The sequence below is a fragment of the Hemiscyllium ocellatum genome, chromosome 39 (genome assembly GCF_020745735.1).
Source record: "Hemiscyllium ocellatum isolate sHemOce1 chromosome 39, sHemOce1.pat.X.cur, whole genome shotgun sequence".
Taxonomy (NCBI): Eukaryota; Metazoa; Chordata; class Chondrichthyes; order Orectolobiformes; family Hemiscylliidae; genus Hemiscyllium; species Hemiscyllium ocellatum.
In genome coordinates this window covers 17,578,755-17,594,213 of record NC_083439.1, presented here as the reverse complement: position 1 = coordinate 17,594,213, position 15,459 = coordinate 17,578,755, and the positions used below count along the sequence as shown (strand labels likewise).

Here is a 15,459-nt window from a genome sequence, read left to right as displayed (position 1 = left end):
GCAGCAGAGAACTCAAGCTTTTAGCCCCAGTAGCCAGCACGAACCAGCAACTTAATGAAAGCAAAACTGAAGTCCTTTTGGGTCTATGAGCCTGACACCGCCCATTCACGATTCTTTTGTCTGTCTTGAAATAAAACATCCAGGGAGAACTCAAAGCTGTTGATCAGCAGCCTGTCTGATGGAGACATTTCAGCACCACTGTGACGATATTCCTCCAAGAGAAACAGGACACATCTCTTAAAGGCACAGTATGGTCACAATACACTCAGTTTGTTGGTAGTCACTCCTTAGTAAGTTCACACATTGTGTTTAACAGTTCCATTTTCAACCTGATTTGAAATTGTCTCCCAGTAATTCAGTCTATCCTGTTCTAGAGCAGAAGGAAAGCTCAGTGGTTAGATCTATCCTGCTGTCCTGCCTACTGTAATGGAGTGGGATCAATATCATATTGCTGTGGAGAAGTGGCACTGAGATGTGATTCAGATCAGCAGTAGTCTTTGGAGATTGGAAAGCAACAAAAATAGAAACATTACAAGAAGTAATATTAAAGACATTGGACATGGGATTTTTATTACATTCCACATATTGCATCACAGTAATAAATGGGAATGTGTATGGGTCATCTTTATTCTTTTGTCCTTGGTTCATTTAATATTCTTTTGTTCTAACATATTCATTTCATAGTCTACCTACTCCATTTTCTAGCTTTCATCAATTTTCACCTTGCATATCATGCACGGGGCTTCATTACCACTTTTCTCATCCTTGCTGTGCAATGTGCTTCATATTGACTTTGAAGTCCCACTCCATATTTGCAAAATAATACCATTATGTCACTAGTGTTCATATGCACCATCTCTCTAAGATGGGAATCTATTGCTTTGATGTGCAGCCAGTTTCAAACCCTGTTGAGCTGAAATGTTGCACCTTACCCTGAATGAGTCATGTTTATTTTTCCTGAATTATCATCTTACTTGGTTACAGGACTACTATTTACATTTCAACCTATTGAAGCATCAATTTTAACCTTCAGTGTGCTGCCTCTGTGGCATATTTAGTTAGTAAAAACAAAATTAGTTTGTGGACCCATTCAGTATTCAGAATCAGCAGGGTGATATTTTGTTCACTTGTGAGATTGTAAATTTTGCAGCAAAGTTTTCTGTTGTGATAATTCACGTTGCAAATGTGAAAGTTACCAACGTCAAGAGGAGCTTAGATTTTGGATCCGAGCAAGTGTAACATGTACTTAAAGCATGAAATATTCTGTTCCTTTACACCTTTCTGAAGGTACGTTGCAAGGAATGGACACAGAAACATTATTAATGAATGGCTTTAATGCCAGTTCTAGCCTCTTTGAATTTTGCATTCGTATCTACTTTGCTGCTTTGATGTATATGGAACTCCCGTGATAATATGTAGTCACCACTTTCTACATAACTGAGAGCTGCATCAAGCATTCCAGAATCACTTTCTTAAGCAGTATGGATTTAATGTTAGATGGTACAGCTGTCTTAGTCATTACGACACTAGTACTGTGCCTCCCACTGGAGTACAAATGGCTCAGATCACACTTTACAAAGTAAAGCTTACAGATGTCCTGCTCCTACATAATGAATTATAGCAATGTTTTTCTTTTTGAACAATGACTTGCATTTTTTTGGTATCTTTTAAGTAAAGAGCAAAGTCTGAAGGCACTTCATAGGCCTAATTTAGAAAAAAAAATGCCAAAACACAGAAAGACCTAGTTTGAGAATGTGATAATCTAAGATTTTGATGGTCTTGAATGCAGGTGGAAGTGAGGATGGCTGAAGTTTAGGAGGCTGAAATCATGGCTGTTGGTTTCAGATTGAAGAGTAATGGTGAAACACCACAGGCCATACCACTGGAACAGAGAACTTGTCTTGAGTGAGTGGAGGAAATTCCAAGTACTCTAGGCCGAGGCCATGAAATATTGCAAGCACAAGCGAGAATTTTTAATTTATTTGTTGGGAAAGTTATGGATACAACCGGTTGGGCGAAGGTTACATCTTACTCTATTGGTCAATTTAGCAAGGCATTGGAGAATATTCTTGTCAACTGTGCCAGAGAGGTTTGGGAAATTGGAGACCATTATGACAGCATCCAAGTGAGTCATTTTGAATTTTGGTTAAGGCTGTCTTCTCATTGTGTAGATGTGAAAGGCTTATTGTAGGGATTTGAGCATGGAGTTGAAGAAAAGATTCAACTTTTTAAAACTTCATTCAGATGGAAAGCCGAGTTCTTGTTCATTCCTTTAATATTTTATTGATGATGTATTGCTATTTTAAAAGAAAAGAAAACCAGACGTGAATTTCCTGGTAGAAAAAATGGAGATTTTGTTTAAAACTGTTGTCAAAATCTGAAGCCTTTGCTCTCATCTTTAAAGCTTCTAGTTTTTTAAAATAAAATTGCATCGATATTCTTACACACTTATTATTCAGCAGCTCAATTAAAACCTTATCACAAACTTGTTCAGATTAATTTTTTTCTACTCTTTTGGAAAATCTGTAATACTGATCATATGGATTTTTTTAAATACATGAAAAACATTAATTTCAGAAACAAACCTTTCCATGAAAAGCAAAGACCGTCTTTGTGCTTCAGTGTAGTTGAGTAATTACAGATTTTGTGGAGGTTTGCTTTAGCAGGAACACAAAAACAAAATGTAAGTGGCACCGTTTTCTCAGAGGTCTGTAAACCAAGCTTGTTGTGCTCCCAATTAGTTTCTTCATCAGCAAATTGGGATCCAAATAGCTGATTATCTGATCTTCGCTATGTCAGGGAGTCCCTACTGGGAGGATAGCCTTTCAAAATGTATTTTTATTTTGTGGTGTCTGAACATAACTGTTGGATGTAAAAAGGAGCACAGTCCATCTGGTTTACCATCTACTAGCCTGCTTGTTGCATTCTCAAAGAAAGCCAGTGAAATAAAGACTTGACCTTCATTAACCCATCCTGCAATTCATTATGATTTTATTTCTATTCAAGTGCTCCATGGCATTTTTCATAACTTTACCCAGTACAAACATTCTCTGGGGTGTGGTTTCCTGTGTTTTCCACCATATTTGTAATTGTAGGATAAACGTTTGCCTTTCTTCAGTCACCTGTAATGACCATATTTGGAGGAGTTATGTTGCAGTGCTCTCAGTCCAGGAGCGAGAGAGAAAACTGTCTTGGGCTAGCCTGCTTTTTGTACAGCCCGTGAGGTCTGATTACATTAATTTGCAAAACTGCTGAGCAACCTTACCAGTAGGAATGCAAATACTGTCATAGCCTCCTTCTGCAGTATCCTGTGATTCACTTTCCTATCAACCAAGTTGACTTTTTCTTTGAGTTGGAAAGAGGCAAAAGAAATGTATTAAAGTCATAGAGTCATACAGCACAGAAACACCCTTTGGCCCAACTCATCCATGCCGACTAGGTTTCCTACACACGTCATTCAGTTCTGGCCAGGACTACTTAGTAGTTAACTCAATCAGGGCCCTAACAGCAAAATTTGTGCTTATGTGAAGAGTGTTAACTTTTCCAAAATGTGACATGGCCCTGAGGAGTGTTGAACAGCGAGACACCAGAGGGTGCAGGTGCATAGTTCCTTGAAAGTGATTTTACAGGTAGACAGGATGGTGAAGGTGGCATTTGGTATGCTTGCCTTCATCAGTCAGAACATAGAGTACAGGAGTTGGGACGTCATGTTACAGCTAATCAAGACACTGGTGAGGCTACATTTGGAATACTATGTACAATTCTGGTCGCTCAGCTATAGGAAGGACGACCTATAGTCCTTTTTACCTCCATTTATCCAGTATCCTTTTAAACCTTTCCCATCCATGTACCTATCCAAATGTCTTTTAAATGTTGTAATTGTACCCACCTCTACCATTTCCTCTAGCAGCTCATTCCTAATATGCGCCACACATTGTGTGAAAACATTGCCTCTCGGGTCCTTTTTAAATCTTTCTCCTCTCATCTTAAACCTCTGCCTTCTGGTTTTGGACTCCCCTACCCTCGGGAAACAACCTTGGCTATTCAACTTCTCCATGCCCCTCATGATTTTATAAACCTCTATAAATTCAACACCCCACCCCCTAGTGAGTCACTCCTTATACTCTTGGTAACATCCTTGTAAATCTTTTTTGCACCCTTCCAGTTTAATAACGTCCTTCCTATAGCTGAGCGACCAGAATTGTACACAGTACTCCAAGCATAGCCTCACCAGTGTCTTGAATAGCTGTAACATGACATCCCAACTCCCGTACTCTACGCTCTGATCGATGAAGGCAAGCGTACCAAATGCCACTTTCACCTTGCTGTCTACCTGTAAAACCACTTTCAAGGAACTATGCACCTGCACCCTCTGGTGTCTCTGTTCAACACTCCTCAGGGCCATGTCACGTTTTGGAAAAGTTAAAACTCTTCATATAAGCACAAATTTTGCTGTTAGGGCCCTGGTAGAGTTAACTACTAAATAGTCCTGGCCAGAACTGAATGACATGTGTGGGAGTCTCACTAATTTCAGGAACGGGAGGGAATTTCCATTTGATTGTATGTTTGATATAAGAGTTTAAATCTATTAATATGGAAAAATCATGCACCATCTATGGCAGAAAGGAGCTAGATGGACTGTGCATTGTAAACTTTATCGCAGATTTTCTTTTAGTCTTTCAAGGTGACAGAGTTAAACTTTGAGCATCAGCATATATTAAAATTAATACTTGCTTTCAATTTGTTTCTATTTATTTAACTGATGGGTAGTGTAAACAAATGTACATTAGAGAGCATGGGATATGAGTCAGTGTTTATGCCACTTGTTGTATTGTTTCATAAGGCATCCTACTGCTGTTGAGACACCTGGTCAACCAACTTGATACAACATATCAATGTTTCCTTTCATTGCTATGGCACCAGATATGGAGATTAGATTAGATTCCCTACAGTGTGGAAACAGGCCCTTCGGCCCAACAAATCCACATCGACCCTCCAAAGGGTAACCCACCCAGATTTGTACACTTTTCACTCTACTCCTGTATCCCTGTACTTGAGTACATGTGACAATAAAACCTATACTTAATTCTAATTTTGTACATTGTCTGTTCCTAGTGTCAAATGGTTCTGGTGATTTTTTCCTTGCAACTAACTAATGGTTTGTGTGGAGCCAGAAGTGGAAGAGAGTCCCACTTGCCACCTTGATGAATCAAAATTTAATTCCACTGTTTAGAACCGCCATGCTGGGAATGCATAGTTGCTTGAACAAAGGGAATTGTGAACCTTTTGTCAGATTGATTTTCAGTTTGCCATGTTCTTTTTTTATTCCTAGCAAGAATGAGCATGCTGCTAAATTAAATGAGAGCTGAGGGTATAAAAGGCTTGGAGGCTAAACTGGCTATTAACATGCATGTCTTTTAGAGAGCTTTATCTGGTGCGAGTTTTAAAACATTTTTTTGGAAATTGAAATGCTTCAGGGAGAAAGTGATTTAATGTTGTTTCCAGGAGGCACTGCATTATGGGATTTGCCAACTACTATGTATATATGGATGGCAATGGTGGCTCAGTGGCTAGCAGTGCTGCCTGACAGCGCCATAGACCCGTGTTCAATGCCAGCATCAGGCGGAGTTTGCACATTCTCCCAGTGTTTGCATGGGTTTTCTCCGGCTGTGCTGGTTTCCTCCCACAGTCCAAAGATGTATAGGTTAGGTGAATTGGCCATGTCAAATTGTCCATGGTGTTCAGGGATGTGAAGGTTAGTGCATTGGCCAGGGGTAAATATAGGTAATTATATCTGGGAATAGGTCTAGGTGGGTGAGTCTTTGGAGGGTCGGCGTGAATTTATTGGGCCAAAGGGCCTGTTTTCACACTGTAGGGATTCTATGATTCTCTGAACCTAATTTTCATTATTTCTATCGCATCTCCTTTTCCTAATAAAATAAGATCTTCTTAGGTCTGTTCAGTTTACTTGGAGTTGGAGGAATGCCATCTGCATGTTTTGAGTCTCTTGTTCCCATATGTATAACTTTGTTCCGCCATACAACTGAGAACTATGTTCCTCCAACAAGGTTAAATATCACCTAACACCAGGTTAAACCTGTTGGACGATAATCTGGTTTGAGTGGTTTTTAATTCCATCTACTCCAGTCCAACACCGGCTCCTCTACATCATTCCTCCAACTATTTAGGTCTAAGCTCTGGAATTCCTTCCTCTGTAAGACATTTCCTAAATCCACCTCCTTTGGTCATCTGTCCCAATGTCTCCTCCTTTGGCCCCCTGTCACATTGTGGTGGATTAGGCCTCTGTGAAGCACTTTAAAATGGTTTACAGCATTAAGGAAATGAATAACAGACCGACTTGGTAAAACTTTTTCAAGGAAGTGAAAATCTCCTCCCTAGAGGAGGTGAGAAGACAAACAGTTTCGCTCTAGGGCTTCCCCAATCTTGGTTCCTCACCAACTATGTGCTGGATGAAAACGTTAATTGGGTTTTTTAATCAACCTGTTCAGAACTGCTGCAAAACACCTCTGGCCCTTCTTTGATTCTCCAGCAATTTGTGCATTTACGTGGTCATTTAGGAGCCTCTGCTGACAACCATCACAGAGAGCTGTCTTGTTGGGAGACAAGCTGTCTTGGTGGGAGACAAGCTGTGGATCTAAGGTTGAAGGGTGGGAATGAGTAGGGTGAGCTCCTACATATTGAAAGGTAGTAGCAATTATTGCCCTTCATTCTGTATAAATCCCAATAATATCCTAATGTTTGTGGACCTAAAGATATTAATTTGCTCACAAGGTAAGAGACTGCACTGCCATTGGATGTTTGCTTGTGTTGTTACATGTCAGAACGAAGGGCCATTTATCACTTTATAGTCTTTCACCATATTTGGGGAGTACTGCCCTTCAAGTGACTGCGTAATCATTGGCTTTTTTTTAATGGTGAGAGGTGCCTTTGGGTCTTTGTGAGCAATGTCTAAGTACCATTACCAAGGATATTTTTCACACAAACATCCCTTGCAAATTCAAATTCACCCATGCTTTATCAAGACAGTGGGTAGCATCCCTACATCTGAACCAGAATCTCTGACTTCGAGTCTCACTTCAGGACTTGATAACCAATAAAAGTGTGTGTTCATAATATAACCAAACATGTTGATTATCAACCTGTAAATCCTCCATTATGAGCAAGTTTTGAGAAGATTTGTAGCTCAGGTTGAGGTTCTGGATGTAAGTATGCTAGCTGAACTGGAAGGTTTGTTTTCAGATGTTTTGTCACCATACTAAGTAACATCATCAGTGAAGCACTGGTGTTATGTCCCACTTTCTATTTTTATGTTTAGGTTTCCTTGGGTGGTGATGTCATTTCCTGTTCTTTTTCTCAGGGGGAGGTAGATGGGGTCCAATTCAATGTGTTTGTTGATAGAGTATTGGTTGGAATGCCATGTTTCTAGGAATTCTCGTGCATACTTCTATTTGGCTTGTCTGAGGATGGATGTGTTGTCCCATTCAAAATGGTGTCCTTCCTCATCTGTATGTAAGGATACTAGTGAGAGTGGGCCATTTTTTTTGTGACTAGTTGATGTTCATGGACCAACCCAATGACATCACCAACTCAAGGAAACCTAAACACAAAATAGAAAGTGGGGCATAACACAAGTACTTCACTGGAGGCTCACTGATGATGTTACCTAGTATGGTGACGAAGCGTCTGAAAACGAATCTTCCAGCTCAGTGAGCAAGCTTACATCCAGAATCTTCCATTATGTCCCAGGAAGAAAAAATGGGGAGTCTGCTTGTTCACTATGCTGGCTATAGCTTCTGGTTCAATTTAGTAACCTGTTCCAGGAGATAGATCTGGTGTGTGTTCATTGATTAATCTTGATTATTTCCAACCAGAGCTATTTATATACCAGAATTGCTCCATTACATATGAGAGAATAATACTGGCCCACCAGTGAGGTTACACAGGCAATCACGCTTCTGGCCTGTTAGAACGTGCGAGCACAATGTGCTAGAACAAAGAAGTTTTCACATTTTGAGAGTATTGAACCATATTTTAATTGGTTTGTTAATTTAGTCTTTGTTCCTCATTTTCTTTATTCTATCATGAGTGATTGCATTTCTACTCATGATCATTCTCAAAATTTCTACACCTTTGACAAATGCTGTTTCCAAGAGTCTGCAAAAGACATTTATTACAACTGCATTTTCCCCTTCTCTAGCTTAAGCCAATTTAATCTGTTGTTTTCTTCCTACTCATTGCCCATCATATCTTCAATGTCAAAATCATTGTAGTAATCCAAATTCTTAATTGTAGCAGATTAAATATCTAAAGAAGTGTCCTTTTTACATTTGAATATTGTATGATTACTGTCATGTTTTCATGGCCTGATGAGTAGGATTATCTATTCTATACTCATACCAAGTTAGCAGTAAGAGTGTTGATTGTAGAAATTTTGGCCACCTTTCAGTCTAGGCTCTGTGCAGTGTTTTCCATGATTCATGACTTAAATTGGGGACTTAAGGGAGCAGGCAGAGAGAAGCACGTTTTCTCTGGATAGTGTCCACACTAGTTACACAAAGAATAAAAATTACCACAATTTTCATCTGTGATCTGCAGCTATCTGTCATTTAGTATGAATCTTTAATTCTGTAACTTATAAAGAATTTTTACTGAGTGTCATTGTGGTTCATGTTGCTGATTAGCTTACTTGGTAATGCCCTCACATTTGTGTCAGGAATATGTTAACTGCAAGCTCACTTGGCAGACTTGAGTGCATAAGCTCAGCTGAGGAAGTGCTGCATTGTTGGACCTATCCTTTCCAATCAGAATTCTAATTCCATGGCACTATTTGAAGAATGGATGTTCTCCCATTAATTGAGTTCTTTCTCAAACAATAAATGAAGAACAAATGATATGGCCATTGATTTCATGTACTGTTAAAATATGTTTTAGTTGATTGTTGTATTTGTCTAAGCAGCTGTATCTGAAATGTACAGAACCAAGGAGTCATTTTGAACTCAAAATGTTGCCTCTGTTTCTGTCTCCATGGATACGATCAAACTTATTTTTAAATTTACACATAAAATGTGGCTGGGCCAGCATTTGTTGTTAATTCCTGGTCTCCCTTTGAAGGCAGTGATGAGCTGCCTTCCTGAACCGCTGAAGTCCACATGCTGTAGGTAGCTCCACAATATCATTAAGGAGGGAATTCCACGATCTTGATCCAACGACAGTGAAGGAGTGGCATTATATTTCCAAGTCAGGATGATGACTTGCTTGGTGGGAAATGTGCAGGTGATAGTATTCCATGCATCTGCTGTCCTTGTCCTCGATGGTCATGGCTGTGGGTTTGGAAAGTGCTGTTTAAGGAGCTTTGATGAATTTCTGCAGTGTATCTTGTAGATGGGAAGTGCTGTTGCTACTAAGCGTCAAGGAATGGAGGGAGTGAATGTTTGCTGATGTGGTACAGTTGAAGTGAGCTGCTTTGGCCTGGATGGTATCAAGCTTCTTGAGTGTTATTGGAGCTGCACATAACCAAGCAAGTGGAGAATATTGCATCACACTCCTGACTTGTGCCATGTAGATGGTGAACAGGCTCTGGGGAGTCAATTGTGCCATGTAGATGGTGAACAGGCTCTGGGGAGTCAATTGTGCCATGTAGATGGTGAACAGGCTCTGGGGAGTCAAGAGCTGAGTTACTTGCTGCAGGACTGCTAACCTCTGACTTGCTTTTGTAGCCATTGCTTTTATGTGATGAGCAGAGTTTAGTTTCTGGTTGGTGGTAACCTTCAGGATGTTAACTGTGGGGGAATTCAATGATGATTACACCCCTGAATGTCAGGGAATAATGGTCGGATTCCCTCTGTTGTAGCCACTGCCTAGGATTCATATAGCACAATGTCTCTTCCCACTTGCCAGGTCAAGCCTGGATATTGTGCAGACCATTAGCTGCCTCAGTTACTGAGACCAGAAAGTAATTCTGAACAGTAAAATAAAAACAGCTTTTCCGAGAAAATTTGCAACTTAAGGTAAATTAACTTGGCCAGCTTACTGGGGGAGTTAATTGCTGAATGTTTACAAGTTTTATGATACAAAAGCAGATGATGATAGGTCATTAGTAGGTTGAGTTGAGTTGAGGAAAGGAGAAGACATTCCAGCAGATGTGCATTTTCTTTGTGGAAGTCTCCAGGCTAAAAGTGTTGGAACGAAGGATCTAGGCCATCAGATAATCCAAAGAAGAGATAATCCAAAGAACTGCTTAGAAAAGAGCAATTTGAGTAAGAATTTAAGGAGTTCAGTTAGGAGTGACTGTAAAGGATTTTTAGATTTAGTCATGGGATGTGAGCATTGCAGGCTAGGCTAGTATTTATTGCCCAGAAGGCAGTTAAGAGTAAACCACGATGGCGTGAGTCTGTGGTCACATAGACTATGTGAGAATGACCGGTTTCAATCTCTAAAGGACTTCAGTGAACCAGCTGGTTTTTAATGATAATTAATAGTGGTCACATGTTTGCCACTAGCCTGGCTTTTGATTCCAGATTTTTACTAAATTCAAATTTTGTCATCTCCATGGTCTGATTCAAGGCCATGTCTCCAAAATTTTAATATTCTGAATAATCAGTGACGTTACCACTATACAACCACATTCTCTAAAATTGGTTGGAAAAATATTGAATTTGTGTCATATAATCTAGATTTTTCTTTCTTTTGCATTATAAGCTTGTGTCCTTGTGTTAAAAGAACATTGACTGTCCCATGTGAATATGTTCAGTGACTGACCACCCAGTAGTCAAATTTCAAAAATAAGACTTATTAGCTTTTTATAAAGCTTTTATCAAGCCATTTTCACTCTGGGATCCAACCTGACCACTATTTTGGGGTCATGACAATCAGATATTTGAAGAGAAATACAAAAATAAAAGATTATTTTTAAGATTTTAAAGAGAAAACCTTATGAATCTCTGTAAGGTAATAATTAAATCTTTTACTTTCAACAGAACCGGTGACGCAGCATACAAAGATTATTCCTATGCAGAATCCTCCTACCAGAGTCATCATTGAATACAGACCAGAATCCAGACTGTCTGGGCGGCCAGTGATAACAATGTTGTTCCACGTAGTTGTCAGAGTTGGAGACTTTGGCTTCTGAGGCACATACTGTGTGATCTGTAGGTTTCTGGGGGAGGGGGAAATTCGCTTTACCTTTTGCTTCAATCTATGTGGCGGATTGCATACCTTAGCAGGGTACTGGAACATGGTAAAAGGGAAAGGCAGCGTTTTAACTTGAACATTTTCAGTGTGCAGTGTGAGCTGCTGTTAATTTTGTGGTACCTTGTGCTTTCTCTCCCCCTTGTTCTATACTACAACAGCAAAATTTCTGTTGGTTTGCAGTGTGTGCTTATTTGCTGCAGTCCTGATCCAGAAGACCTACTGTGATATGGGATTGAAATTAACTGTAAAGCAATTGCAACTCTGTAGTCCCTTCTACATCTTGCATGAGTTAACTGTTGTGCTTTCCTACTGTTCGCCACTCGAGTAGGTTTGGGCAGGGATGAGTATAATTGCTTGGAGACTCGGCTGTGCAGAAGTTAATTAAATTCAAACTAAATGTGACCTTGGCTTATGATTTTGTGCAAAATGAGACTGGAGAGTAATCACACATTTATCGAATTGCCCAGAAGTCCTAGTCACGTATGATTATGCAGTAGTTTTATACATAATAACTGGGATGAAGAGGTCACTTGTTCATAATCTCCAAATTGAAACCAAAGGCAATCTAGAGTACCTTTCATTCTAAGCAACAGTCTCAATTTCGGGTGAAGATAGTGGGGTAATTGCAGGATTTCATCCTTTTAAAAAGTGTAACAACATCATGTTTATGAAGCAGAACCTAATATGCAGGGACAGGAATGTTAAGCATTTACTTTCAAGGTGATCAGTCTAAACGCAACTAGAAGTGTTTCATCAATACAGCTAACTTATTGCACTGTTAAGGTATAGCATGGGCAAAATCATACAGTCATAGAACTGAACCCCGTTTATTAGAGGGGAGTTGTGGCTATTTTGAATATGGAACTGGCTGATTGAGTAAAGGAAATTTATGTTAACGGTAGGGAGTTGTTAGGGATAAATAATTAGTCTTACCATTGCAGTGGTGAGAGTGATATGATTTCACGTTGTTGTTTTGTACCACCATTTCAGTATTTTATGAGCAATGCAGCTATTTGCTTGAATTCCAGAAAGTGGCTGTTATTTTTGATCACTCTAATCCACAAGACTGAATGTTAAACTGGTGTAGACCGATTCTAATGTCTCCCCAGAAAATCAGGTTTCCCATAATCTTCAGGCTCTGATTGACAAGTACAGTATGCTGTGCCCCATTCTACCTTCTGTTTTTATGCTCATGTGTTTGTTTTTAATTACTGAAAATAAGTTTGTTGCACTGATTAAGGAACTATTCTTCTTTTGAGGTGAGGAGGAAGGAAAACACATGTTTTTCTTTGTTCCTGTGTGGTGGCCTAGCTTTAGACTGTATCACCAAAGCTGTGACCACAGCTTGGCGCCAGGTGAATATAGTATGTTGGAACAGAAAGAAACTGAACAGCACATCTTGCATTTCAATTAACCAGCTCCTTCAGCACCTGAGCACTAAATCCTAATGCAGATACATTCTTTTTTAAATAAAACCAGTTGGATTCTGCAGCCATTAAAATGGTGATGCTGACTAGTTTTATATATTATGATGTCTGAACTGGAGAGGCATATTAAACAGTGTAAGCCACACTTTCTCAAACTTAGGTAATATCTGTTTAGAATCTGATTGTACCAAAGAGATTGAGTGCAGTTCTTTCCCTGGAGGAGATTGTGACAATGTGCCTAACTCTGTATGTTCTTCAATTTAGACTACCCAGGTATTTATGATCAATTACTCAGTGATTCCTTAATTTAGAGTTACACCTTATAAACTGATTTAAAACCACAATGCCCTTTTTAAAGCTCATCTACATAAGTTTTTATTATTTTTTTCCTGATTCTTCTAATTTCTAGTTGCCTTTTTTAAAACTAGTGCAACTAGTTGGTGCTTGTTTTATAAGGTAATGTACTTCTGACAGTCAACAACAAATAGTCAGATTTTGCATGCTCTTCCCATTATCCACATAATTGTTGAGATGCTGTGATAGAGCTCACATCACCAAAAAAGATTGTCATGATATCACCTCGTAATCCAGGTTTACTTCTCTTAGCCGCAGCCTGCATTTGACTTTATTTTCCTTGTTTTATTTTGACAGCTGTCAGTCTTTTATTTAAAAAAAAACATAGTTACTGCAATAAGTGCTAAGAAAATGGAGAAATATTCAGGTCTTGGATTTCAAACAAAGCAGTAGCTGCACAATAGGAACCAGTTTCAAGGAGAGTCAATCTGCAGAGCTGGTGGTTGTCATCAAGCTGTGAACAACTGTGGATATTTGCTAAGGTCCCTTCACACCCAATTTGTTCACTCTGATTGATTGAACATTTTGAGTGGTGGAGCTGTTTGCTGTGCTCTTCACTACGTGAGATTTTCAGTCACTGCTGAATGCAGAGTGGGAGACATTACTCAGCAGTGACAAGGATCTGCCTTGAATGCATTCAGACAGATCCTTGCAGTGGTAATTTCAGTTCTGAATATTTGTTTTGTATCGCTTATACATAAATATTAGAACATATTTTGATGACGGTTCGAACGTTAAAATGGAAAAACAGTACATATATTGTGAGAGGAATATCCAGAGTACTTCACTTTGCTTTGCCTTTTATATATCAAACAATTAACCTAGCGATATCTATTTCACTGCTGTGAGCCATAAAAGGGAGGCAATTTATCTTTCAGACAATTTTAAGTATAGTTAATGGGGATTGTCTAAAATGCTTAATAGAAATAGAAGCAAAAAGAAAACCCATAGATGCTGAAAGTCAAATTAAAACAAAACATTTTAGAAATATACAAATGGATGATCATCTGAGGGAGTGAAGTTAACATTTCATTGGGGCTATTAATCAGCAACTGGAGGTATATTGAGTACTTATTGATTTGTGTTATTGTTTTTCCATGTAGTAGCATTGCACATCAAAACTATTGTTTGCCACAAGTATTTTTTTTCCTTTATTTTCAGGTATTTAAATGTATAACAGTTTTGCTGTGTGCTTTCAGTTCTGATCAATCCTGTTTTATTTCTCCAAATAATCTTTTTTATTTATAAAGATGCTGTTAAGGAAATATTAAAGGTATCCAACTGCTGGACAAATCTTCAAGATTTTTAAAATTCAGTATTAAAATGTCATTTTAACCAATAATTTTATCTGAAAATGATCTTTGTCCAAAAATTTCCATGATTGTTAACAACATAATGCGACAATATTGTAGATTACTGATGGTTATTTTAAACTTTGTCTCAAGAGCACATCTTTCTTACAATCATGTTATAAAATTGAAGAATTCACAACATATTTCCTCCCTGGATTCTTAAATATTAATTTCTCCAAGTCTCAGCCTCTCCTCTTTTTAATCAGGCATCCACAGAAGAAATGTTTGATTTTCACCATAATACATTGTCAACTCCAGAGTTAATATCCATACAGATTGTGAAAAAAAAAGGTTTGATCATCTGAAAATCTGCACTGTTCCAAACCAAACTGTTTTAGAACTGTAATGATCTTCACATTTGCTTATGTTCAATTTTGAGCGAGGATATATGGATAAGAAATCCAAAATGCCTTTTATTTTTGTGAAAGTGTGCTATTAAAACTGTAATAATTAATTTTTATTTTTATTGCCTTCTCTTTCTGTTCATAAATTGACTGAAGGTTGTCTTGCTTCCAAAATTAAATTGAACAAAAATGATTTGGAAGAATACAGTTACAGATGATGATTCTAAACATGTGGAGATCTGTGACTTCATTCTGAAGAGTCAAGTGGAAAAACTGATGCAGTGAACTTTTAGCGCATGAATTGTTTGTGTTTCAATGGTGTGGCCTTAGTTTTTTTAAATATACTGGCATTGAACAGTTGTTCTCTGGTTAATACTTCATTTGACAATCTGCAATAAATGGATTTTGTTAAACTTCAGTCTGATGTGGTGTGTTCCTAATATTTTTATTGTGAAGAGTTGAATATTTATTGCCTTTTCTCTTTGTTGAACTTCATAGAAACAAACGTCCTTGCAAGTTCGGCAAAGGTACACATAATGTACATGATGTAATTAGAGTTATGCACCAGCTTGTAAAATTAAAATACCTAACCCTCTATCAGTCAGATACTAAAACATACATTTAATTTTTAAGACAAATGTGAACATGTTGAATTTTTGATAGCTTTTGAGGAAGTACATTTTCTAAAAATGTTGAATGGCTGTGCCCTTTTGTGTGAAAGGAAAATGAATGCATATTTTAAAGAAAATCTGTTTGACTAACTTTAATTTA

General features: G+C 38.3%; 1 protein-coding gene across 1 annotated transcript in view; it reads left to right on the top strand.

The window, feature by feature from the left end:
- lysmd2 (LysM, putative peptidoglycan-binding, domain containing 2) overlaps positions 1-15,106 on the top strand; it is a 71,131-nt gene extending 56,025 nt beyond the window's left edge. The window contains exon 3 of the mRNA XM_060853109.1: positions 10,998-15,106. Coding sequence (XP_060709092.1) covers positions 10,998-11,061 — 64 coding nt within the window. The 3' untranslated portion in view covers positions 11,062-15,106. The remainder of the gene's footprint in view (positions 1-10,997) is intronic.
- Positions 15,107-15,459: the final 353 nt, after the last annotated feature.